Consider the following 24,468-nt stretch of genomic DNA (forward strand, 5'->3'; position numbering starts at 1 on the left):
TTGCACACTCAACAGGAAGCTTTATGGTCTTACACCTGTTGATACCATGTCCTGATTTAATGTAGCCCTCACAGAGCCCAACAATATTTCTGAGTCTCCTGTGACCAAAGACTAACTGCAAGATACTTCAACTAGTAAGAAAACAGGAGAGAATACAAAAAGGTGAAACGTGATTGAAAGATGCACAATATTCTCCTCTGCTTCAGTGAGGCTTCATGTCACAGACTAACCTGCTTTGGAAGGAATTTGTTTCCTCACTTGCCCACATTGCAGTCATACTCACTAATGCGCAGTAATCAATCACACCAATTACTGTCGCTGAATGGAGCAAAGGGAAGAGCTGGGATATTGTGGGTTAGTTGGTAACTGGATGTGCTTGACTGGGTCTCGTCCCCTGGGGTGAGACTTGAAGGTAGTGAGTAGGGGGCTACCAGATGCTTTTGCAGGCACTCAAACCCATTTCTGAGGACCTGTGAACAGAGCTGTAGTAATGCTGATGCAAGAGACACCTTTCAAAGTCCTAAAACATAATCAGGTTTCTGTGAGGACAGTAGCTGTGCTACTGCCTGGATTCTGCTTGGGACAAGGATCCACTAGGCAAGTGTCCTGAGTGATACCAGGCCTGTTACTCTGTATTTGGGTCAGGATCCACAACAGAATTTTGTCCTTGCAAAATGGCAGCAAAAAGCCCAAGCTAAGAGCTCTTGTATACGCTGCACACACACCTAATCACCACCATAGTCACAACATGACAAACATGGCCCTGAGCCTCTCACCGAAACAGCTGAGGGATCCCAGCCAACAAGACTGGAGAGAGACTGCTGAAGGAGGGAATCTGCCAAACTATCTGAGACTTGAGAAACGTCTGAGCATGGAGCCCAGACATGTTCAGGCAGAGCTAAGCCCGCAGATAAGTCACAGCTGCCAAAGTGGTAAAGACGCTGTGCAGGAAACTCGGGATGGCCTTGACTCTGTCCCAGGTTACTCACCTTTTGCATGCCCAGCTGGCAGGGCCCGACATAGAGCGGAGGAGGGGTCTCTGTGCTTGTTAGAGAAATATTGTCCTGACTGGGCAAGTCCATTTCCCGGATGACCTGAGGTTTCAGCTTCCCATACCGCAGGCTGCAGTGGCGGAGGCTCTTTCTCTGCCATTTCTGAGTAGCGTCGCTGTCTTTGCTCACCCCAAACCAGTCCGCTGTGCCTCTGAAAGATGCCAGTAAAGAAGCATTACATTTGCTTGGACTACGCACATGAAAAGACAAAACCCCTGGTGGTCAGTTCCAGCCCACCCCAATTCAAAGACAGGCAGAACTCTTCCCCATGAGCATCTCGCAGCCTGTCCTCAGCTGGTTTTAGCAACCTGACAGATGCTGGCCAGAAGTGTTCAACCATCAACAGTACTCTGTCTCTTAAGACAGAAGAAAAATGACAGGAGAGATTCACTGTGTGTAAAGGACAGTTTGTTCTGAGTTTTTCTAAAAAGAAAGAAAAAGAGATGGAACATAAATTCAGAAAAGAACTTGGTGAAAGGTGTTGGGTTTTTTTCTTTAAAAACCATCTGTTGAAAACACTTACCGTCTTCAGGCCAGCTCTAGCTCCCCATTGTGGGATTGTACCGTTTCATGGCTCTGTAACTTCTCTCAAGGGACACCAAAATTCACTGTTCTCTCCCAGCCTCCCCCCACACTCCCAGGATATCCCTAACTTTGCCATCTCATGCTGCAAGATTTCTATCCTTCTCAAAGGTAACATTAACAGCAAATGTTTGCTGTGGTCCTCTCTCCGCTAAGGCAGATGCACAGTTCTCAGCTGCTGGTTGCAGAAGCAGGAGCACAAGGTTGTAACGACGAGGTAGGTTTGCTGCCAAGTGGCTGCTGTCACAGAAAAGCAGTGGATCAGAAGCAAAATCCCAAGGAAAGCAAAGAGGGATTGGGATAAGTCAGACTAACAACTTACTTCTAATACTGCGGGACAGCTGGTATCCTAAACCTACAAAGATCATCGCAGCCCTGCCAAGCCTTTCCCACTGTGGTTAATCCTTCTTCAGAAGGTGACAAGCTGTGTCAGCCTACAGTTGTCTGGCCCAGGTGTTGAAACCTGAAAGTCCTTTCAAGCCAAACTCAAATCCCCGGCCTCAGACCTCAGGGGCAGGATTTCCAGCGGCTGAGAAGTAAGATCTCACAAGGTCACAAAGGGAGTATTAAAACATACACTGGAGTAAAGGCTGGGTTAAATCTAGAATTAGGTCACACAGGGGAACTGAGTCAGTTCCCTGAGCAGTGGAGACAGGGAACTAGTCCTGTGCTTTGCACCCTGCTGAGGAAAAACACCATCAAACAACAAGTGAAGATGTCCTGCCACCATGTAAAAAGATGCGAATTTGAAACCCGCACCCTTTCCAGCTAAAACATCCAGATGCAAACCACCACGCATTGCCCTCAGCCTTCAGTGTTGTCCCAACAACTCAGAACAGACCCTTCGGCAGGCATGAGCTCATGTGGAACGTTGCTAGATCTCACCTGACTTCACTGACCCAAATGTCTCCAAATGACTCCAGCAAGTCGAGAGGGGCCAGACCTCAGAGATGGAGCTCCCTGCATGTCTCAGAGCACTGCTCTGCACCCACAGACCAACACCTCGTCAGAGCAATTTTCGTCTCCATTCAGAGTGGAAGGGCCTAGGGTCAGCACCTGGCCTGAGACCCAAACCAAGCCTATGGAACAGAGGTAATGCTCTGGCCGTGCAGATGCATGGGCACAACACACTCCACAAAACAGCGTTACAACTCAGAAGGCTTCTCAGTCTGCTGTAACCAATATTTCAACACCAAGGTGACCTTGGTGACAAGCCCATACATGGGGTGACTCCTCAAAGGGAGAGGAGTGAGGGTCGTTTGTGCCTATACGAGCCTGCTGATGAATGGCCCATTGCGCCAACAGCAGCACCTCAGAGCCCTCTGAAACTGCTCCCGCTAGCCTGGAAGGATGAGCACCACCACAGCTGTATGGCACTGTGAGGACCACTCCTGAACTGCCAGAGACCACTGCTGGTCCAGAGCCAGGGTAAAGAGCTGTACTACTCTCTGATCACAGTCAAGATAGCCCAGGAGAGCTGACTACACAGTTCAGGGTATCATCTGGAGCGCCCTGGGAAGATGCTGAATGCCCCTGTCTAGCTGGGGAACCCCATCACGTCCTACAGACTCACTGCAATGACCAACATCAGAGGTCAGCTCTCACTCTCTTCTATCACATTGAGCTGAGCAGCCCTGAAAGCCCAAGACCAAATGCAAGTAGTCGCCAAAGGTGGACACGATGCCAAAGTGGCACCTGGCCAAGGGCAGCAGTGAGGAAGGTCGAACAGGAATGGGCTCCTGGGCCTTAGGTCCAGCCCCTGACACACAAAAAGTCACACTGTCTGCCTGATTTAAAAGTTTACTGAGCTCCAGTCTCAGGGTGGTGGTCGATGGGCCATTATGCCCTGGACTCCCGGAGTGGCTCGTCTCCTTGGTGCTAAGTAAATGAAGACCTCCACCTCAAAAAGAAGACAGTTACATTTGGATTAGAAAAAGCCATGATGTGAACAGGGAAAGAGTGGATGCTGTATTACATTCACCAGCTTCTGAGCCCCGTCTGGAACAACATGACTAGCATCTGTTCAGTGCTCCTCCTTCTCCTTCCCCTTCTGCCCAAGGAGGCTTTGGGGCCAACGTATGCATATGCCACATGTTGTAGATGCTAGCAAAGGCAGGCTGGGCTATGGCTGCCCTGGAGAGATATTCCAGCTACGGTGAACACCAGGAGGTTGACAGCTTGTTAGGAAAGGCAGTAGGGAGTGAGGCTGGCGGGTGGACAGCTTGTTAGTCCATGCTATGTATTGACAGCTGCCTGCATATTTAGTAGGAGTGACAATTGTTTTTTGTTAGAAGCACACATGAACTTTGTCACTCCTGCCTGTTTGTAGGCCTCCTGGCCAGCCCTGGGAAGGCAACGTGGTCCCAGCAACAGCCAGAATCTGTGCAGCTCACAACGGCCCTGGCACACACATGCAGGGGTGAGTTTCACACTCAGTGCTACCAGTACCTGAAAAACGATCGGGGCAGGGACTGCCGCTTTCTCAGGGAACTCCTGCCCACCCGGTGCCCGTGAACGGGCAGGGTCTGACTCCTTTGAAACCGTACCTGTCTGCTGCAAAGAAAAGAGAGCTGAAGGGAAGGAGCCTGCAGGACTGTGGAGGGAACCAGCAACCTGCATCCAACACCTCCCCGTCTCCTTCCATAGCCCCATTGGCAGCAGTTGCACCACACTGCACGACAGTGGCCTCCAGCTGAGAGCATGACCTAAGAGAAACAACCAAACTCAAGCCACACACCACCTTTGAACCCAGGAGGCTGCTGAATCCTTTTTGTGCATCTGTACCTCTGACATTTGTCTCCCATTGCTCATGAAGATACCAGCCCCCAGACCTCGGTGATCTGCCTTCTTCTGCCCAGATACCGAGCTACAGATCCCACTGGCTGGCTTTGGACATCAGAGTGTGAAACCATGGAGGTGTCAGTAGGCCAAGATATGATCTGCTTATATACAAGTGTCTGATGCCACTGTCAGTGCCCTGGGCCCATTCTGGTTGACCCTGGCAGGATCTTTCCTGGTGCATAAGTCTATCTGTGCCACATCTGCTGCCTTGGACATCTCGGACACCCTGGGAGACTGGAAGTGGTGTTAGATGCCTATGCTCAGGCACATGAATCACTCCCATGCCATGTTCTGGACCACACAGGCTTGACCTTAGGCGCACACTTGATCTGTATCCTCCAAGCCCCAGGGAACAGGACAGCGTGGAGTCCTGCTGCCAGAACAGTTTCACACTCAGTGCATCCTGGGGGCTGTGTTAAGCAGAAAACCTGGCAGTCAGCCTCCCTAGACTCACAAAACAAATCCCCAAAACACCTTTATGGCTGCATAGTCTGCAATTCTCCATTGCATCCCTAGCTCTGCCAAACGGAGAACAGGATTTTAGGCCTTCCCACTGCTGCACCTGCTCTCCTGCCCACATCCCCCAGTGCTCTTTAGAAGTTGCCCACAAGCTGCGAGTCCTCCAGGAGGCAGAGACTTGTCCACCCCCCGTGCTGTGCACAACAGCCTACATGAGACAACTCAGCACTGCAAAATAGCATTGAAGCCCCCACATACATACTCTGAGCAGGAGGCTCCCAGGACTTCCAAACCCATTTGTGCACCTCTGGGCCACTCCCTGTAGCACTGCATGTTCTCCTAAGGTACAAAATGGCTACACACATCATTAAGCAGTGGCAGAGATGTAGCCACCAACCTGAGCCCCAACACTTCCATTACAGCCTGGGCAGGCAAGAGGAAGACACGTCACAGGGTCTGTTGGTACAACAGCCACACGTGTCTGCCCACAGTCCTCAGTGCTAGGCAGGACATTAGCATGTCCCTCAGTGTGTGGGAGCTTCATCGCCACTGCCCAGCACTCCCTCCTTGCTCACTGTAGCACCATATGCCTTGTCTGTCTCATAGTAGCACTGGGGCAAATTTGTTCCCCCTGCACCAGAGTGGTTTGCAGTTCCCCAACCTCTCCACCCTACATACAAGCTGCATGTTGTGAGGACCTCTGGGAAAGGTTACCCTGGCCCTCTTGCATAATTCTTCTTGTCAGATCCTCCGTAGTGCCCTCCCAGGATATCCCCTCATCCTTGAGATGCTCTTGCCTAATTGTCCTGGCAAGAAGCAGGACAAGGGTAGGGAGGTGAGGGAAAAGGCAGTCTAGGTGTTCAAAAATAGCCTCAGGCAGGCCCAGAAGCTGCCCACAGCCCTGAAAAAAGCAGACTCTGCTTCATGGCTCAGCCCTCCCAACCTCGCAAGAGGCAGGATCACAGAGAGCTTCTGCGGGAGAGCTTCACCACCAAAGCAGCTGAGGAACGTCTGAGGCAAAGGAAAACAGTGCGTGGGAGGTCAGTCTCTCCCATAGCTGGAAAGCTGCTCCTTTGTGAGTGGGCGAAGCCTGGCTGGCTGAAAGTGCCCCTGACCTATGGAGCTCCAGGGATGCTCCTGGGATCCAGGCAGGTCTGACACACTGCCAGGGATACAAGCCAGGCATCTCAGGAAAGCAGCTGGGAGAGCCACTCCCTTTGGACAAAGTGGGATAAGCCTTTGCCATGGGGAGGGAATGAGCATCCCGCTCCTGTGTGGCCATGTCTCAGAGACTCCTGGGTCATGGGGACAAATTATAACGCCCTGTGTAAGCGTGGGGGACAGGACCAGAGCAGCCTCTCCCTACTCTCCATCACCCCTCATTAGCCATCTCGAGGACCTGCCAATGAGATAGTGCTAGGAGCCAGGCTGCTGAGAGCCCTGGATTGCTCAGGATGGGCTTCTGTCTCCCCCAGCAATCATATGCTCTCAGATATGCACCAAAGCAAACCCAGCACACCACATCATACAGTCCCAGCTAAACATCAGGGCCTCAGGTATCCTGTTACTCAGGAACAGCCAGCTCCCTGGGGCATGGGGGCAGTTAAAATTTGTCTGTAAGTGGCAAGAACCATTCATTGTCCTGATCCCCACCTCCTCCAGGACTCGTCGCCTCACTTTCTAAAGACAGGCTATACAGCACCACTGGGCTTATATACTGGGGACCTATCTGCACCCACCCTCTTCTGAAATCTCATGATAGATAACGGAGACAACCTAATCCTGCTGTGACAGCGTGCCACTTAACTGCCAGGAAATGGAACAAGCAGAGGACCATAAATCCACAAATAAAGTGTGCAATGGATGGCAGAATCCACTAAAGCAGGCTCCTTGGAATTCAGCGTCTCACCTCTTGATGGTCTGGGTGATTGAGGTCTGTCGTTGTAGCACCGGTCTCCGCACTTCGTTAGGCAGGGAGGGCACACGGGTGTTGTCGGCAGGCATGCTCACGCTTCGCAGAAAGGCCTGACGCCTCGTTGGCTGCAAAGAAAAGCAGAAGGGGAGTCAGTGTTCTCAGAGTGATGTTCTACAAGGCCAGTCAGGTTGTGAAACATTTAGTCAGCAATTCAACAGCCGCCCAACACCCCAACCAAAAGCTGGGCGCATGCAGTTGGGCAGAAAATCAGGCTAACAAGGACTGTGTTCATGTTAGCCAGGAATGGCTTTGAAAAAAAGAACACTCAGCATCAAGGACCCAGCACCTGCATGTTGTGGTGGGTCTCAGTTCAGACTGGCTCCAGGCTGGCCCATGAACTGATGTCCGTTTGTAGATGAGGTGTATTACATGAGCTCCTGCAACATATCCTCCTGGCTTTTTTCTAGCCAGAAGGAACCCACATCACACACTCCTAGACCACCCCACAATGTGAAGAGAAGCACAGCAAGTGAGATTTGCTTCATAAGTGACTCTGGATCTGCATTAAAAGCCTTCAAGAGCTGTGGGTGGGTCTGTGCTGTAGCTGCTGCCTGGTGCAGGCTAAGCAAGCTGGGAAAGCAACATTGGCTTTGTGCATAACCTAATCATTGGGACACACTCAGGTCTGAAAGCTCCTGGAATGTCTTGTCTGACTGTCACCTACCAAATATGACACAATTCACCAGACTGTTCTCAGCTCATACAACTGCCTCCCCAGGGTTGCTCTGGATTAATTTTTCATCAGCTTGGCAGAGAGACCATCTCCTATTCGTAAAATGCAGGCTGAGCACACTGTCCCTCTGGCAAGCGAAGCTCTGATCACCTGTTTCTCTGGTCAGACACTGTCTCTGCCTCAAGACTACTTGCTACTCCAGGCCCTCTAGCCAGAAAGCTAATAATTTCCACTAATCTTAACATTGTTGTTATGTTTTATGTGAACTCAATGCATAGATACTCAGGTTATAAGTGAAAGGAGCCCATTATACATTCTTATCCTGACAGCCTGTGCTGTGCACACCGGAACTCCAGAGAACATCACCTCCACCAGCTTCCAACATGAGTACAGAGTGTCTCTCCAGAAGATGCCCAGCTGGATTTAGAGATTTCAGGTAAGAGAACATCCATCAAAGCCTTAAATAAGTGATTCAGAAGGTTTCAACCTGCACTGTTAAAACCCTGCATTCCACTTCTAATCCCTGCAGACTGAACCCCGCTCACTTTCCTTCCAAGGGAAAACCAGGACCAAGATTTAACTGCCAGAAGCTGTCACATAACTGAAGAGTATTTTAGTCCCTGGATCAAGGAATGGCAAAGAACCCAGTCATTGGTATTCCAAGCACAAAATAAGTTGCCTCTTAAGACAAACTTGCCCTCAACTCCCCTCCAGGGAAGCTGTAGAAACTCCATCACTCTGATGGCTAAACTGTTTTCTCATATAAGCTATGGAACCCAGGCACTGCACCCCACCCATGGAGCTGGGCAGTAAGAAACCTCCATCTCTGCCTTTGGTGCCGCTAGTCTCTGCTCCTGCAGTGAGATTGCATGAGCAGCCAGCAATCATCACCCTACCCAGGTCTCACCTGTACATAAGAGTTTTTACCACCTTGTAGCAGAAATTCCTGTTATTCTTCCTATTCCCAGCACAAATATGGATGTTTTAGTCTCATACTTTGCACAGTGCCTATTAACCTATCACCCTATCTTTACTTCACCACTCTTCAATGTTACTTCTTATACTTACTTCTCATCCCCCGTGATTTTCTTATGTTCCTCATGCTGGAAATAGCTTTGTGCTGCCAGTAACTGTTCTTTCTCTGCTGTTAGTGATGAGAGCCTGTCATTATCTTAGCTATTCATAAGTCAGATTCATTCTCTGCTCATTTCAGCGTGAGCTCCAGCACTTCCAGGCCCTCAAGTTTGTCTAGGAGCCCTTCACTCCTCTAGTCCCCTTACGAAATGCTTGTTTGAATACCTCACTCCCATATCCCCCAGCCAGGACAGTCCCCACATCCAAACAGTCACATCCACTGATCTGAGCACATCACCAACCTATCCTCATCCCTCCCACACCCCCTTCAAGGGGAGTTAATTCCTGATCATAAGTTTGCCCGCTGGTTCTGCCCCTTCTCACATGGCTTCATGACCTGCCTTCACATGCTGCCTTTCTCTCAGCCAGGACTGCCAGAGACCATGGGCACAGGCATGCTCTCAGGCAGTGGGGCTCTGCACACCCCCTCCATGGCTCCGCAGACCCTCCCTCCTGTCCCCAGTCTCTGTACCTGCACAGGCTGTGGCTCTTCTGGCACCGACACAGGCACTGGCACCGGGATGTCCAGTTTTAACCATGGTGGCTTCTTCCGCTGTAAACTGCTTGTGCTATCGTGTCGCACCTCTGACATCGTCCCACGTTTGTCCTCAGGCCTAGGAGAGGGGAGAAATGAGAGTCAGGAAGGGGCCAGGCTCATCCCTGACATGGCACACACCAGCAGGTCTAAGCAGAGTGCCCTCCTCCAGGCTGTGACTGGTGGGACCCAAGCCCTACGTTGGATGACTTCCCAAGCTCCTTGTGAGGGCTCAGGCATCACAGCTTGGTCAGCCAGCACCAGACACAGCGCATTTCTGAGGCCTGCAGGACCTCAAACCAGGTGCCAGAGACCACAGTCACAAGTTTGAGAGTCACCTCCCATTAAGATTTGCTGAGGTGACTGAGAGATCCAGATTCCTTTAGAGCCAGTCGTGAATTAAATCTTAATGAGATCTGGATCCAGTCCAACCAGCTAAGGAACTGCAGTACCAAAAGCCACTGACCTCCCTCTAAAAACAGCTTGTGACTCACACAGGCACCCTTGCCCACGCAAAGCCAAGCACCACTCTTTCCTACCTAACTACTACTTAGCAATTAGCAAGTGGCCATTTCTTATTGCTGGTTCTAATCTCCTTTAAATGTAGTCTTTTTCTAGAAACACGGCAGAGTAATACAAGTATAGCATGAACATTAGAGAACTGGCATCAATCCTGAACTAAGAGTGGTTTTCATACATAAATAATAATGATATGGTATTTAAATAAAAACCGCTGTGTTACCAAAACACTAAAGTAACTAGAGTGACGCGCTGACATCTTGCCCACTCTGCTATACTGCAACTTTCTCCTCCTGTTTAGGTTGCACGCAGTGGGACAGGGACCATGCGGCTCCCTCAGGCTGGCAGAGCACCTACTTTACTGTGCACACTCAGAGAAACAATTAAGAAGATAGATTTCACTGGAGGGACATCAGCTCAGATACCTCCACAGGTACCTTCCAACCTGAGCTATTCTACAAGCCCATATTTCTTCCTCTCCTAGCACACACTCAACTGCAAGCTAGCAATGGGAAGCATGTGTGCTAAATAGGACAACGGATCCAATTCCCTCCCAGCTCCCTCCTTGCATTGTTCTAGGCCATAGATCCCATATAGGACCAAAAAAAAAAAAAAAAAGAAAAAAAAAAAATCAAGAGTCCCAGCCTCTTCCCCTACCATGGTGGACAGATGGAATAAGCATCTAGCATTATCTTAGCAGGCACACATGATTTGAAAGGGAGCTGGAGAAAAGCTCTCTGTTTAGATTACAACTCAGTGCTCTCACAATGTTAACACAGTCAATTTCATTTAAAGGCACAATGAGTTTAATATGCAAGGACTTTTCCTTGAGAGTGGCCACATCCTAGGACACGACCAGAGGCAGAGGGACCTCCATCCCTGGAGACATTTGGCACACTACTAAACAAGGCCTGAATTATGCCTGCCTTGCACAGTGGCTGAGCCAGACAACCTGCAAAGGTCCCTCCCAGCCTAAATTAGGCACTGGTTCTCTGAAACATGCGCTGCCCTTCATGGGATTTCCACCATATTCCCACAGCTCACTGCAGCTGCTCTGGAAAGGGAGCCGCACAAACGGTTGCCCTGGTTTGAAGCTTACCATTGCGAAAGATAGACAGCGGGCGGGGGGGTGCGGGGGAAATAGGTCAACAAAAGGGAGTGGGGGATGATCCGGATTGGGTTAGGAGAAGAGAATCTCATCTAAAAGGAGCTGAAGACCAGCTGCTGGCTCAGTCGTGTAAGCTGGGCTGGCTGCCAGGAGCGCCGTGCTCAGCTGAGCCGGAACGACAGAAAGGGAGGACTCAGCTGTAGGTGGATGAAGGTTGGGTTTCAGCAAATACCACAGGCCCCCAAAAGTCTGGGAATTCACAATCTAGCCTGTACAGACATGCCCTTCATACATACACCATGGTCCTGTGTGCACAGACGCAGTGCTGTGCATTAGGGGAACACAATTCCTTCCTTCCCTCCACCCCTAGCCGCAGGGGTGACTAAATGCATCTGTTCTAACTTCCTATAAGATGAGAATAGCGAGTATTAGGGGAACTCCCGCCTGCTCTTGGTAAGGGTAAATCCACTACGTGACAGCTTTCAGTCTTGCATATAAAATGGGCAAACTTGTCTTCATGGTGAGGTCAGAAAGCAACGCAGATTTCTCATACCTGAAAAACTCCCTCGGTGCAATGCAAAGAGCATTTACCCCATGAGGGTCACAAACACCAGGGCTTTCTGAGATGCTTTAATCAGAGACCAGCCAAGAGGGACAGAGCCACCACTGGCATGACCAAACACAACTTATTTCAAACACAGGCCCCTTATGACACCACTCAAGAGCCTCCTCCTCTGAACTAGCAACTCTTCACCTTCCAGCATCTCTTCAATGAGCAGATATCACTCAACTTCCTTCCTGTCCACCTACAGAGCTGCCTTTGTGAGCAGATGCCTTGGGTATAAAGCATACAAACATGTGTAAGATTTGCAGCTTTATCAAAAGGTGAGGCCAAGCCAGGAAGGCAGCGAATGAATCACTCCCGTATTGCCCAAGAGCTCCTGCAACAACGCTGTGCTCCATGAAAGACTTGCCCATGGAATCTGTTCCCAGCCTCCCTTCCTAAATTGCCACGGACAGCGATGTCCACATATCCAGCACTGGATTCATTGTGACCCATGCAGACCAGAGCATGGGGACCTCCAGCAGTGTGTACCCACACCACATGGAAAGAAGAGGGCAGAGCATGTATACACATGGGGTCAAGCCCACGGCCTTACAATTACCCCAAAAGTTGACTCAACTTTGCACTTTACACAAGAAAAAGATGTCTAGATGAGATTCACAGAGCTGACAGAAGCAACGGACTGCTTTCTCCCAAACTTCAGCAGTTAAAGAGTTCTTTAAAGCCTTCTTGAGAAGGCTGGGACCCTATTTCAACATTTTCTTTTGCCTGAAGAGTTTGAACCCACATCTGCCACCCTCCTTTGAGGGCATGGCAATCAGAAATCAAGATCTTCAAAAGCAGACAATGCATGAATGCTCTACAAAAAAGAATAAGGCCCGGTATTACAGAAAGCAGCATTTTGCCTCAGAATGATGTTAAACAGTAAGTAAAATGGGCATTTGCCACATAAATATATATTGTTTTCCTTGTTCTTGTAAAAACAGCAGAGCATCAAAATGCTACCAAAAGTGCTTGCATTGGGCAAGTGCACGCAGTATTGAAAAACCAGGTGAGTTTCAATTGTGACTGCAAACAGAGTACTTAACTCGGGAGCAAATTCTAGCAGTTGGACCTTTTTTTACTTACTAAAAGTCCATTTACCAATAAAAGAGCACAGTGAAGGCAGAGCTGTTCAGCATTCCCGACAGCACATGTGCATTTGGAGTAGCCAAGAATAAAACACGTGAGATGAAACTTGCAGTGCTTGCCCTAGCAGGGCCTGGTTCTCTGCATGCTGCAAATACACAGCCACAGCTCAGGTTAGCCAACTGCCTCTGACCCGGCGCACAAAAGAGACTGGGGTATGGACACAAGAGCAAGTCTCCAGGAGGCTAACAGTGAGACTGAATGTGGATCCAGGTGTATACATAGATGTATAGACTAGCTGTACATAGAAATACAGCTGGATGGTTGAATGTAGTCTTTGCAAGGCAGGTAAAGACTTATTACACCTGGTCCTCACTCAAAGGGCTGCAGTCACTAATTTTTGTCTCAGCACTGCGCTAAAATCACATGCTGAGTTTCACAGTAACCCCTTGATTATTTTTAGGGGTTAGTGTTTGAGGATACATCGTCCATGTATTTAATCAGGCCAACGGGCCTTGTTTCTAAGTTGACTGCATTGACACATATTTCATTTGAATGGTCCCATAACCTCAGTCCCTATTTCTCAGTACCGTACAAGCGTTTTTAAGAGGTCCCTGACAGCAGTAGCATAAGAGCATGGACAGCACAGCCATGCAAGGTCAGGCCAAGTGTCTGTCTAAAGCCAGTATCTCATTTCCAACAGAGGATGTCTGGCAGTGGGCACAGTACAGGATCACTCGACAGTCATATCTCCCAGGACAGAGTCACGGCATGTGCTATGAATAACCCAGAGGCTTCTTGGGCCAGAGATGTCTTTGCATTTAATGGTTCTGTACCCATCTCTGTATCCATCCAATGATTTTTCTTCCAGAATTTATCCAACTCATTTTTTAACCCAGACAAACTTTTAGTATTCATAACTGCATGTGGCAAAAAGCTCCACAGCTGAAACACATGCTGCGTGACAAGCCACCTTCTTCAGTTTGTCTCTAAACCTGCCATCTCCTGGGTTCACTTGACGCCCCATAGTTCTTTTGCCAGAAGAGCGAACAGCTTTTCCCTATCCTCTTTCTCCATGCCAGTCCTGGCTCTACAGATCTCTTCCATGCCCTTCCTACCACCCTCTCTTCCCACAAACAGAGCAGGATCCACATCCAGCTGCTCGGTCCTCAGACAGGAGCTGTTGCAGACCTCTCACCTGTGCTTGTGGCTTGCAGCATCTCCCAAAGTCCAGAATACGCTCCACCAGCCTAGACATCAGCTAAATATCTTCATCCTGAGTAGGTGGAAATGTTCATGCTTTCAAAGCTTTTGTGAACTGTCATTGGGGCTTGAAACTCAACTTTTGTAAGCCATCAGGATAGCCATTCCAACAAGTGTCATCAAGAGAGAAGTCTCTACTATTACCAAAACCACGTAGGAGCCATTGGAGACATAGGCAAGGAGACTGTCTGAAGTGACTGGGAAGAGGTGGAATGGCCCAATACCCACTTGGACATCTCCTCCCAGTACTGGTTCCACCACCTGCACTGCTCAGTCATCTCAGAAGCTGTTCCCTCAGCATCACAAAACTGAGGAATCTGGAAATCCAAATTCTTCTCCAGCACACAGGCTGAACGGCATTGACAAATCTCCCTTCTTCTAACTGATCAGCTGCATGTACAACTGCAGTAGCAGCACAGAAATGATTAATAAAGTCAATTTCAACTGAAATAAACAAACAAAAGAAAAAACTTGTATATTGCAGATACTCTGGGAAAGTCATCTTCAAAAGCTCCACGCCAAAGCAAGGTCACAGTACCCGAATGAAAGCCAAATCCACTGTGCTGTGGGTCAGGCTAAGAAAGCATTAAATTCCAAAGTTGGCACATGATCAAGAAAAGCTGCTTAGTGAAATCCACCGACCCAAACAGAGAAGAAAAAGCCTTGTACAGAAGCCTGAACATGCTCCTAGAACGGACAGGCATCCCAAATACATTCAGAGATTTGCACAGTCATTTCAAAGACTGACCATCCTTCCATTTTAACAGACAACTGAAGCTATTCCCATGTTGACTTTTTTCTTCCAAAATTTCCATTTTACCAGCATTCCCATTTAAAATAAAGCTGCTTTTTCCCACAAACATTCCAAATGAAAAAAATAAACAAACCACAAAACAAAACAAAAAAACAACTTCATTCAACCCTACCACACAAACACACATCATCTGCTTTTTCCAACAACACTGCTCCTCTACAGCACAGCGTGTGCATGTTCCTACAGACACCCCCAGGAGGTAACAGACACCGGGGCTATTCCACTGCAATCCAATCACCACGTCCTGTGGTCAGCCTCCAGCTGTTTTCCTCCATTTTTCAAACCCCCATCACTGCAACAGCTGTATTTGCAGTGTCCCAGGCAAGTCCCGTGTACCTGAAGGGGTCTGCCCATCCAGCTACTCCGGTTGAGGCACAGCAGCAGGCGTCCAGGTGGAGAGACAGCAAAGAAACCGGGATCCTAAATGTGTTCTCCAGACAGAGCGAGCCAGGGGAGACAGCGGGCTGCTGGCTGTGCCTCTCTCTCCAAGAGGATTTCTGCTGGCACAGCAGGGAAAAGGCAGGAAGTCCAAGAAGAAGAGGAGCAGTGGGGTTTCAGTCTCGTGGCTGCCAATAAAACCATCTAGCATGGATCAGACCCAACACGTTACAAATAATATCTCAAATACCAGGCGCGAGCCAGACCTTTAAAACAAGCCAGATGGAGGGGCTGAAGGCAGGCGGGGACGGGGAAGGTGGAACAGGCCTGTGACCCTGCGCTCTTGGGGAAAGCTGTCGAGGGCACAGCAACACCCAGACTTCGGCTGAGACCATCCCACCCTAAGAAACTACCTTAGAAATGAAACAAGGCCATCAGCACTGCCCTGGCAGCAGCCCGGTGCAGGGCTCTCTCCTGCTCTCCCAAACCTCACTGCCGAGCTCAGAGGAGATGTGGAAAGGCTTTGCAGACCCACAGGCTGCCAAGCAGAAGCTGAGGTCTGAACAATCCAGGCACCTCCCAAGCACAAGCCTGGCAGCGAGCGAGGCAGACACAGTGCCCTCTAAGCCCAGCACAGCAGGGAGCTGGCGGGACCACCATTCCCACACACTGTCCCTCTCACTGCCCTCTGCCGTGCACAACCTCTGCTTGAGTGCGGGTAGAGACCAATGCTGCTTACAACAGCCTGCACCAAATCATGCAGTCAACGGTTCCCCAAGGCCCTTTCTTGCGCTTGCAGGCAAACCAATCTGACAGCTAGCTGCTGCCCAAAGAACAGTCTCGCCTTAGTCCAGTGAGCCACTTCAAGGCGTTTTACCAGCACAAAACTAACCTTAGTATATTATTTCCTGTTGATTTGGCATCCTGAAGAGTCTCAGTCACTTTCAGATAAGCTCTGCAACCTGAGAGAGGAAGGGTAGGACCAGTCTGTTCAGTGATAGTGCAGCATGATAGCAGCTTAGCGGAAACATCAAACTACAGCCCGAGTCTTTGTGCCCTGCCTATATGAAACAGAGCTCCTCCATCCCCAGCCTGGCAGATGAGTGCTCAGGGAACTGCATTTACCCCCGCCAACACGCATGCAGCACACCAAGCCCCTGCATTCTCCTCTGGAGCGTGACCAGACAGAAGGACTGGGGAATAGCCAACCTCTTACAAAAAGAGAGAGCTTTCCTGCCAGTCTGACACATTGTAAAGGCCTGTCTTTTACCTACCCAAACTGTCTTTTAAACTTTATGTCAAAGTAGAACATGGAACAAATGGATCTGGGGTAGCAAAAACCTTTGCATAGGCTCCAACGGAACAGAGGCCTTTGCCTTTTAGAGAATGAATTAAAAGGCACACAATCTTCCTCCTGAGAGTTTTCTCAGTGCTCTAGAAAGAGCTAGAACAGGAGCTACACACGTGAGCAGGTGGCCATAAAAGCAGCACGCAAGCAGATCATGGAAAAGCAGCACACAAGCACCACCACAGAGCTGCGCCAGCAGGAACCCACCAAGGTGGGGTGAATGCTGTGGGGAAGGTCTTTAACATCTGCAGCTACCCAAGCAACCAAGGCAGCACTGAGGGATCTCACTGTGAACCACTTAATTTAATTAGCTGAGAAATACCAGTGGAAACTTCCCAGCTTGGAAGAGGCCAGGCAGATCCCTAGACAGGAAAAGGGAAGCTACATTAGAAAAAAAAAACACGGGTTTGGATTTCAATCAAAGCCCTGTAGAATGATACTGGTATGCAAGAAGCACACTGAGAGTGCAAAGCTTCAGCTTCTCCACTGAACTTGGAGAAGGCTCAGCTATATACAGAGCCAGAGGGTTTTAAATACAGGTAATAAAACATCTGCCAGTGAAGCCTGAATGTATGTGAGCCAATCCCACGATCAGGAAAGCAGACCTGGGGTCCCTCTGAGCAACCGATTTTCTTGATTTTCAGAAAAAGATGCAGGTCATGATGGAAATCAACCATAAATGAGCTCCTACTGGAACACCAGCATTAAAAGCTTTCAAACCAGCTTCACATGGGACCTGAAGGGCATCCAGGTCTGGTGCCCTTGTATAGAAGAGAAAGGAAGAACAGGGAGCTCAAAAAACTCTTCTGATTCCTGTTAGTGCCCAGATCTGTAGTTGAACCTCTACAAACACAGGTTAAAAGATGACCCCCAACTGCAACCTGCAAACACTCACACAGGCAGCAGACTGATCTTTGAGGTCCTTTTGTTGCAGCAGACAAAAGGCAGAATAGTAACAAGAACACAAAAGCCAATGCCCAAAATTCAAGCTATAAAGATGTCACGGCCACTTGAAAGAGATGCAAGCCAACAGAAGCAGCAGTGCCCCCAGCCCTCTGTGTTGCTCCCCTCCTCGCGCTGGCATGAGCATCCCTGCAACTGTTGGGTGATCCACACTGGGAACTGACCCACATGAGCTCAGCAAAGAAAACGGTTTGTTCCAGCCCAAGTTTCTTCCCTGATCCAAGTCACCACACAGCTCCACAAACACTTGTGCCAGCAGAAGGAAAGGGGAAGAAGCAGGAACAAAAAGAGCAGCTGGAGCCAGATGATTGGACTGCTTCTCGAGGCAGCACAGTTGAAAGCGATCATGAAAACACAGCCAAAAACTCACACTTGTAGCACTGTGGGAAGCTAACAATTATCACGAGGGAGGTGGTGGGTTCTGCATCTCCTGAGGCTTAAATAGTCCTCTGCGAAGTGTCCTCAATGCAGGTGTTGAGTGCAGCAGGAATAAAATACTACTACATCACCAGAGGCAGAGCGACTTTTTGGTGGGGTCATCGGATGGGAAAACATACAAACCATCCACAAACTTCTCTAGAGCTGACAGCCAAGCCTCACGCATGGGCAGCTTCCATAGAAGGGTTCCCAAGGGATGAGTTTCCTCTGCTCACCTATGGCCTGTGGCACCTGCAAAGCAACTAGGTGGAAGGGAGCCAAGTAGAGCAGACTGGGCAGCGGGGCTGCCTTTTACACCTCTCAAGCATGTGTGACCCAGATGACAGATGCAGGTTCACAGCACCATCCAGCACGCCTGTGCCCCAGAGCCCGCGCTGGGCCCAGGCAATCAGCATCCAACTCCACCTGACGGAGTAAACCCAACACAGAGCCATCTACAACCTACCCAGATACCAGCAAGGGGAACAGTCTGAGCACAAAACATAATCAACAAAGAGGGAGGAGCAATGGGAAACCTTCTGGAGTAATTTGGCATCTTCATCCTGTTTTTCTCCATGAACACACCCTGCAGCTTTGCACAGAGAACACCAGGCCGGCACTGCATGCAGTAGCCATATTTCCAGCAGCCACATCCTAATGCTCCAGTCATAGCACACCACTTACAGGCTACATCTGGGCATGGACTGGTGACGATACCCGCTAACAGCTCCAGTGATAGTACGTCAAGCACAGGGAGCCAGAAGCCAGCATTGACCAGCACTCCCACTCCTTAGGGAAGCCAGTGGAGTCAGCACTGCCTGGTCCTCAAAAGGAGCTGGTTTCCACCTAGAGATCCATTACGAGCTACCAGATGGCTGATGCATCTCAGCACGCCTGTGCAGGAAGCCAGGATACGACTGCTGGTCCAGTGCCACAGTAAATGTAGCCAGAATGGATAACAAGTATCACATTAACAACTCAAATATTAACAATTCCAGTTATAAACAACTGACTGCCAGCACTGGAAGTGTATCCAGAGGAAGGATCATCTATGCGAGCCTTGTTCTTGCACCCTATTCAAAGGTAACCACAGCTGGGTTAGCTGTCCCCACACTGAGCCGGCAGAGCCCTTCGCTCCAGGGTCCCCGAGAGCCTCCATGCACAGTTGTCTCGGTACTCTGCCTGGATCTACACGTTCTTCAGCGTCACTAGAGCTCCTCGTTAACAAAGAAGCAGGAAAGAGTGATCACAGAAACTATTTTAGTACGCATTTAACTCATTGCAACAATTCAATGGGGCTCCAGAAGACCCTGTTCCAGATTTATTTTCACTACTAGTAAAATAGATGCCCTGTAAAGTACTGGCTCATCCACAAGTACCATGGGTACAGTCATTGCCTCAGTTATACAGCAAGGTGAGAGTCACAAAAATGCTTTTGTCAGCACAGCCGTGACCCCACATTAGAAAACAAAAGACAAAACCAACAAAATCCTACCACTGTATTTTAACAAAAGTATCATTTTTCATTGAAATTCTGCATTTATAAGTTTCTTCTACCAGCTTTCATATTAATCACAAGCACTGCAAGGGCTCGGGGCACAAGGAAAGCTGGGAACACAGCACCAGTATGACTCTCAAGACAGCAGCAAACACCAGCTCTGGTTGCTTTTGGAATAGCTGCTGCCCGTGCACCCACCTCACGGGCAATTTTCTTGGTAAAGTCAAGTCTCTTAGTGACTAACATTGTTCATTTAGAAAATACGACATCAATAAACAATTGACGAAAAAGCAACTGCCAAAACTAGCAACCTCCTCTAAAAAGATCACAATACACCAAACCAAAAAAAGCCAAACCAACCTCTATGGCAAAGACTCGCAGTACTAAAAGCAGCTAAGAATCACTGTTTGTTGGGCTAAATAAAAACGCCTCACTGGCAAACGAGATCAAAACTGCCGCAAATGACAACATTTCCTATGGAAAGTTACACAAAACCACCCTGAATAGCAATTTAAAAAAAAAATTCTTAGAGGAAATAACAATAACAAACGTTGGAGCCACCAGAAGACACTCCGTATTCAGGAAGGATGGAAGCCGCAGCATCCGAGCCATTCAGGCCAGCTTTCCTTGCACGTTCCTTTGAAATTCAGAGCATTCTCACTCACCATCACACACCTGCTCTCTCCAACACGACCACAGTTCTGTTCATCTGGACACAAGTGAGAGAAAAAGCCTGCATCCACCAGCAGTGCCCACAGCAATGAGGCCCAGTGGAGATCCTTCAAAAGAAAAATTACATAGCCCAGGACTGGGAGCAGAGCTGGTTTGGCTGGAGCTGCTCTTCTTAAGCGTTAGCTGGGGACACAGGCGGGGACACAGGAGAGCCAGCTGGCCACTCTGATGCTCTAATTTCTACTCTTGCTGGTGCTTGTCTGGCCACACACCACCTCCAACTTTGTCTAATCGGAAAGCAGTTGCAGGAAGAGCTTGTCTTGCCCTGCAGGTGTGTGTACACATGTGTACGTTCACGTGTGCCCAATGCACCAACTCATTCATAATGCAAATAGAAATAATCCAAATTCTAACTTTGTTTTACTGAAAAAAAAAATTTAAATCTAAGTGAACCATATTCCTTCAATCTGAGTGAATGGCACATTCTCTCTCACTGCTCTCCCTGAAATTACAGCCCCAGAGCAGTCAGAGGAAAGGAAGGTACGCTCACACTTTTTAGCAAAACAACTCACAGCCTACTGTCTTCTCCAGTTCACTTTAAAGCACTGGGTTTGGATTCAAGCAACAGAGAAACATACCTCCCATGTGCTGATTGCTACAGGGCAATAACTCCTGAAATACGGAAGCTGTATTTGTCAACCCAGTCATCTGAGCCCTCGAGATTTTAAAATTCAAGCTGTTATAACTTTCACTGAGCCAAAGCCAAGTAAGTACCGGACCTGCAGAACAGTAAAAGCAGCGTCCTGCACAGCTTTGGGATGACCTCATGCGAATTGTTCCTTTTTAAAGAAAAAAAAAAAAAAAACAAACCACACAACCTTCAAAGCAGGGACTGCTGCTGACCAGCAGAGCAAGGGGCTGTCTCTCGGCGAAGTGGAAACAGGAAGGGGAGGCGGCGGCAAAGGTAGGCTTTCCAGAAAAGGCAAGATCAGGCACGTCTTGATATCTCTTCTCCCCCTGGGAAGGCTGTACTGCGCCAGGGAACTCTTTTGCAATGATACTTCTTAGTCCACCGAGAAGAAATTACATTTCCTTTTAATAATCACTGAGTTTTAGAGATGCTCTGATTACTAAGGCAAGGTCTGTTTGTTGCTAAAGGCCCCAGAATTTGAGAACATATCTGCTGCTCAGGTCTGTATTGCAACAGTTCTAACTTTTCTATAGTATGCAAAAAGTAGCTTTAATTATATTTGAAACAAATGGTGTATCTACGTAGTTGAAGCGTGCACCCAAAGGAAATTTCAGCAAGAACAAGCTTTATGTCAATCTGACATTTGCTGTCTCTGCAGCAAACAGAGCACACAACCAATGAAACTTGCACTCCATAGCTTTAGGAGATTTCACAGTTAAGGTTAACATGAAGAATAAGCTCTCTGCCTTCAGCAAGCAGCAAACAGCCACTGTTTGTTATTCAAAAGGATTTGACCATAGTTTGGATGATTTGTTCAAAAAACTCAGCTACTAATTTGCTTGTCGTGGCATCATCCCAACACACATTAAAAAAAACCCACCCACTTCCTCATTCCTACAGCGGCATGGACTGAAACAAGTACGAGAGATGTGATCTTAAGTGGGCTTCAACCAGTCCTGACAGCAGCTAGAGGAGCAGGACCAAAAAAAGGAGCAAGCAGTCAGAAACCCCTGAAGTTCAACTAACAAGGACATGACAATAGGCGGTCTCAGCACAGACACAATTTCCACCACTCCCTGTGGAAACCTCACTCTCTCAGGGCGGCACTCAGACTTTCCCAATGGCACAGTCAAGCCTGTCTGTGAAAACAGAGGGGCTGGCAGGTAAGCCTTGCCCACCCCGCGCTGTGCTGGAGCGAGGGTCTTTACGACACAGTGCAAGCAGGCCTGGATGGCAAGAGCACACACCACATTGGTTTGGGGTCCTTCAAGGACACAGAAATAGGGCTGCGAGCACAACCATGTGAAATGCTGTCTAATAGATCCATTTCCTTCCAAGGTTAAATCTTGCCTGTTGCCTCCCTAATCTCTTGGGACTAATAGCTGCAGGGCTGGGATTGTCCCTTCTGAAATATTTTTCTGTTACTTGCATGGAGGGTGCTAACCTCAGAGGGGAGTCACTGGACACTAACGGAGTAAGCAACAGGTCCTGGTGTCTGTTCAGCTCAATTGGTTCATCTGCTAGCTCTGAACGAGACAAAAAACAAACAAACAAAAAGACCAAAAAAACCACCCCACCAAACCAACCACAAAGCTGAAAAAAACCCCCACCACTGGGGAGACAACTACCTGCATGACCCTGGACACCAGGACTTCTCCTCCTCTGAAGACAGAGGCCATCCTCAGTCAACTTTCCAGCAGCACTGGGGCATTCTACCCATCACCCAGACACACGTCCCACTAAATTCAGGTTGCAGCTCCCATAGCACAAGTTGACATGCTGTCACACTCTCAGCAGAGACAATGCAACGCAGCTCTCTGTGCAGGCAGGCAACATGTGCCTTCTGTGAGTTACTTAAAACTCCAGCAGGTAAGGTAACCTTACAATAACAGTGCCAGATCTGCACATATCTTGTCTGTTTTGTTCCAACTAGACGATGATAAAGTCAGCCTTGGAGCCCAGCACCTCTTCAGCTGAAAAGAAAGGAATCTAATCCATGACTAAGCTCAAGGGAAAATGTGAGGGAAGGAACCCATCCTTAAGTATTTCTACTGAAATGGGTCTTGTACCGGCAACAGGCTGGTGGCTGCAGGAAGAGCGATTGATAGCAGTGTCATGTTGGGTCACAATTAATGCTGGAACCTCCGAGAAGGGCACATGGTCTCCACGGGATGCCAAAGCCTCCAGAGATAAGTAAGTAAGAAAAACAGCAACCGCAAGGGAGGAATCTTATCAAAGGCTGTTCTGCTGGATAAGAGCTCTAGAGATACAGGTAGAGAAACATCAGGACCTTCAGCTCACAGCCAGTCCCACTCGGCAGGCAGCATCCACAGCAGCGCAGGGTGTGCTCTGCCAACCTTTTTGCTGGATGCACTGAATGGAAAACAACCTGGGACTCCTGGTCATGTTGCCTATCTCAGGCCTTCAGCACTAGCCAGGCTGTGTTTGCACTACAGAGAGATCTGACACACTGAATGGAATCAAATCTTTACTAATTATAACTGAGCATGTGGGCTCTATGCCCAGAATAAACTGTCCTATCATGCCACACTCAGCAGACCCTGCCTCTTTCACGGGAACATGCTGGGACTTGCTGGCTACTCTCCGGGTCCGGATTCCAGAGGAACGGGACTGATGACCCCAAAAGGAATTCCTGTTCCTGCCTCAAGACCTTGCTCAGCTGCAGCCTCGTGGCAGTCCCCACCACGAAAGTGAAACGAGCCATCTGCCAAGTCCAGTGACGAGGCACTGGCCCTCTGCGAGGGACATAACTCTCAACTGAGGCGACACGTCAGGGCCACGCGCTCTCAGCACCAAGCCATGGGAAGGATGAGCTTGCTGGAGAAGAGGTGCCTGCTCTGCTCTGCAGGTGAGCAGCACTCTCCTCATCCAAAGCTCCTCGTCACCCTGGCTGAGGCCGACCCAGCACAGAACAAGACATTCCTGAGACCGGGGCCAGCCCATGGCTTTCCCCAGAACCTGAAAAGCCAGTTTGTAGGCAGATCTCTTGCAAGTGTATTGCTTAAAAAAAAAAAAAAAAAAAAAAGGCCCATGATGGGAAGTCCCAGAGCAGAACTAGTTTTGTGGGAGTTGCTTTTACGCTGCACAGCATTAACCTCCTTTCATGGGAACGCAGAGGAGCGGGCACACCGCTGACACATGGCCACACGTGAGAGCCAGTGCCTTCCCAGGGGGCTCAGGACGGATGAGCACAGAGATTATAACGAAGCTCGTTCCCCTGTTCCAAATCCACAGTACCTCTCGGGAGGCTGGCAGGGTCCCAGCTCGGGCATGACACCGGCTCCCCACGAGCACACACACAGACAGCGGAGACATGGGCTGCCCAGCGGTAGCCATGAGGATCTAAGGACACAAGAGGGATGCGGCAGGAGGGAGGGAGGACAGCCGTTATTAGAGCACCAGAGGGTTAAAAAAAAGCAGACAAGCTTTCAGGCACACAAGGCTTTTCATAAAGTCCTTTTAACAATCAAAACTTGAAGGAAGGAAATATCTGAAAGTTCACCTCTTTCTTCCAATTATATCAACCGATCTAACACGAGCTATCACCTCCTCTTGCAAACCCTGCACTGCTGAGATAGAAGAGCTGGAGAGCAACACATACCCACGCACTGGAGATCCAGTTCTCCTTCCAAGGGTCTTCTCCCCAGCTTGTCCCACGTGGGCCCTTTTTACACCTGCATTCACGGCACAAGGGCAGCTACTTGTCTTTGCTGCTCTACCAGTGTTAACACCCCACGCTCCTTCCTGCTCCCATGCTTCATTCAGAAGAGCTTTTGCCTTTGCTACCTTGTCCCTTCCCGTTACGTGTGACTATTTTTTCCTCTACTGCAGA

General features: G+C 49.0%; 1 protein-coding gene across 16 annotated transcripts in view; it reads right to left on the reverse strand.

Annotated features, from left to right (window-relative positions):
• The window catches only part of RHBDF1 (rhomboid 5 homolog 1), a 39,167-nt gene that overhangs the window by 12,224 nt on the left and 2,475 nt on the right, over nt 1-24,468 (reverse strand). For 4 of the 16 annotated variants that reach the window (XR_012588601.1, XM_074596743.1, XM_074596747.1 and 1 more), the window contains exons 2-5: nt 9,189-9,330; nt 6,844-6,974; nt 4,083-4,187; nt 990-1,203 (exon numbers count right to left, since the gene is read on the reverse strand). Coding sequence is in view for 15 of the 16 variants with exons in the window: in XM_074596743.1 (XP_074452844.1) it covers nt 990-1,203; nt 4,083-4,187; nt 6,844-6,974; nt 9,189-9,308 (570 nt within the window). In the remaining variant the exon portion in view is untranslated. Of the gene's footprint in view, nt 1-989; nt 1,204-4,082; nt 4,188-6,843; nt 6,975-9,188; nt 9,331-14,984; nt 15,518-15,918; nt 15,989-23,873; nt 23,895-24,237; nt 24,311-24,468 lie in introns of those variants that run through there. The other 12 variants (XM_074596744.1, XM_074596752.1, XM_074596754.1 and 9 more) reach the window with 8 other exon arrangements.

This window comes from Larus michahellis, chromosome 8 (assembly GCF_964199755.1).
Source record: "Larus michahellis chromosome 8, bLarMic1.1, whole genome shotgun sequence".
NCBI classification, from domain to species: domain Eukaryota; kingdom Metazoa; phylum Chordata; class Aves; order Charadriiformes; family Laridae; genus Larus; species Larus michahellis.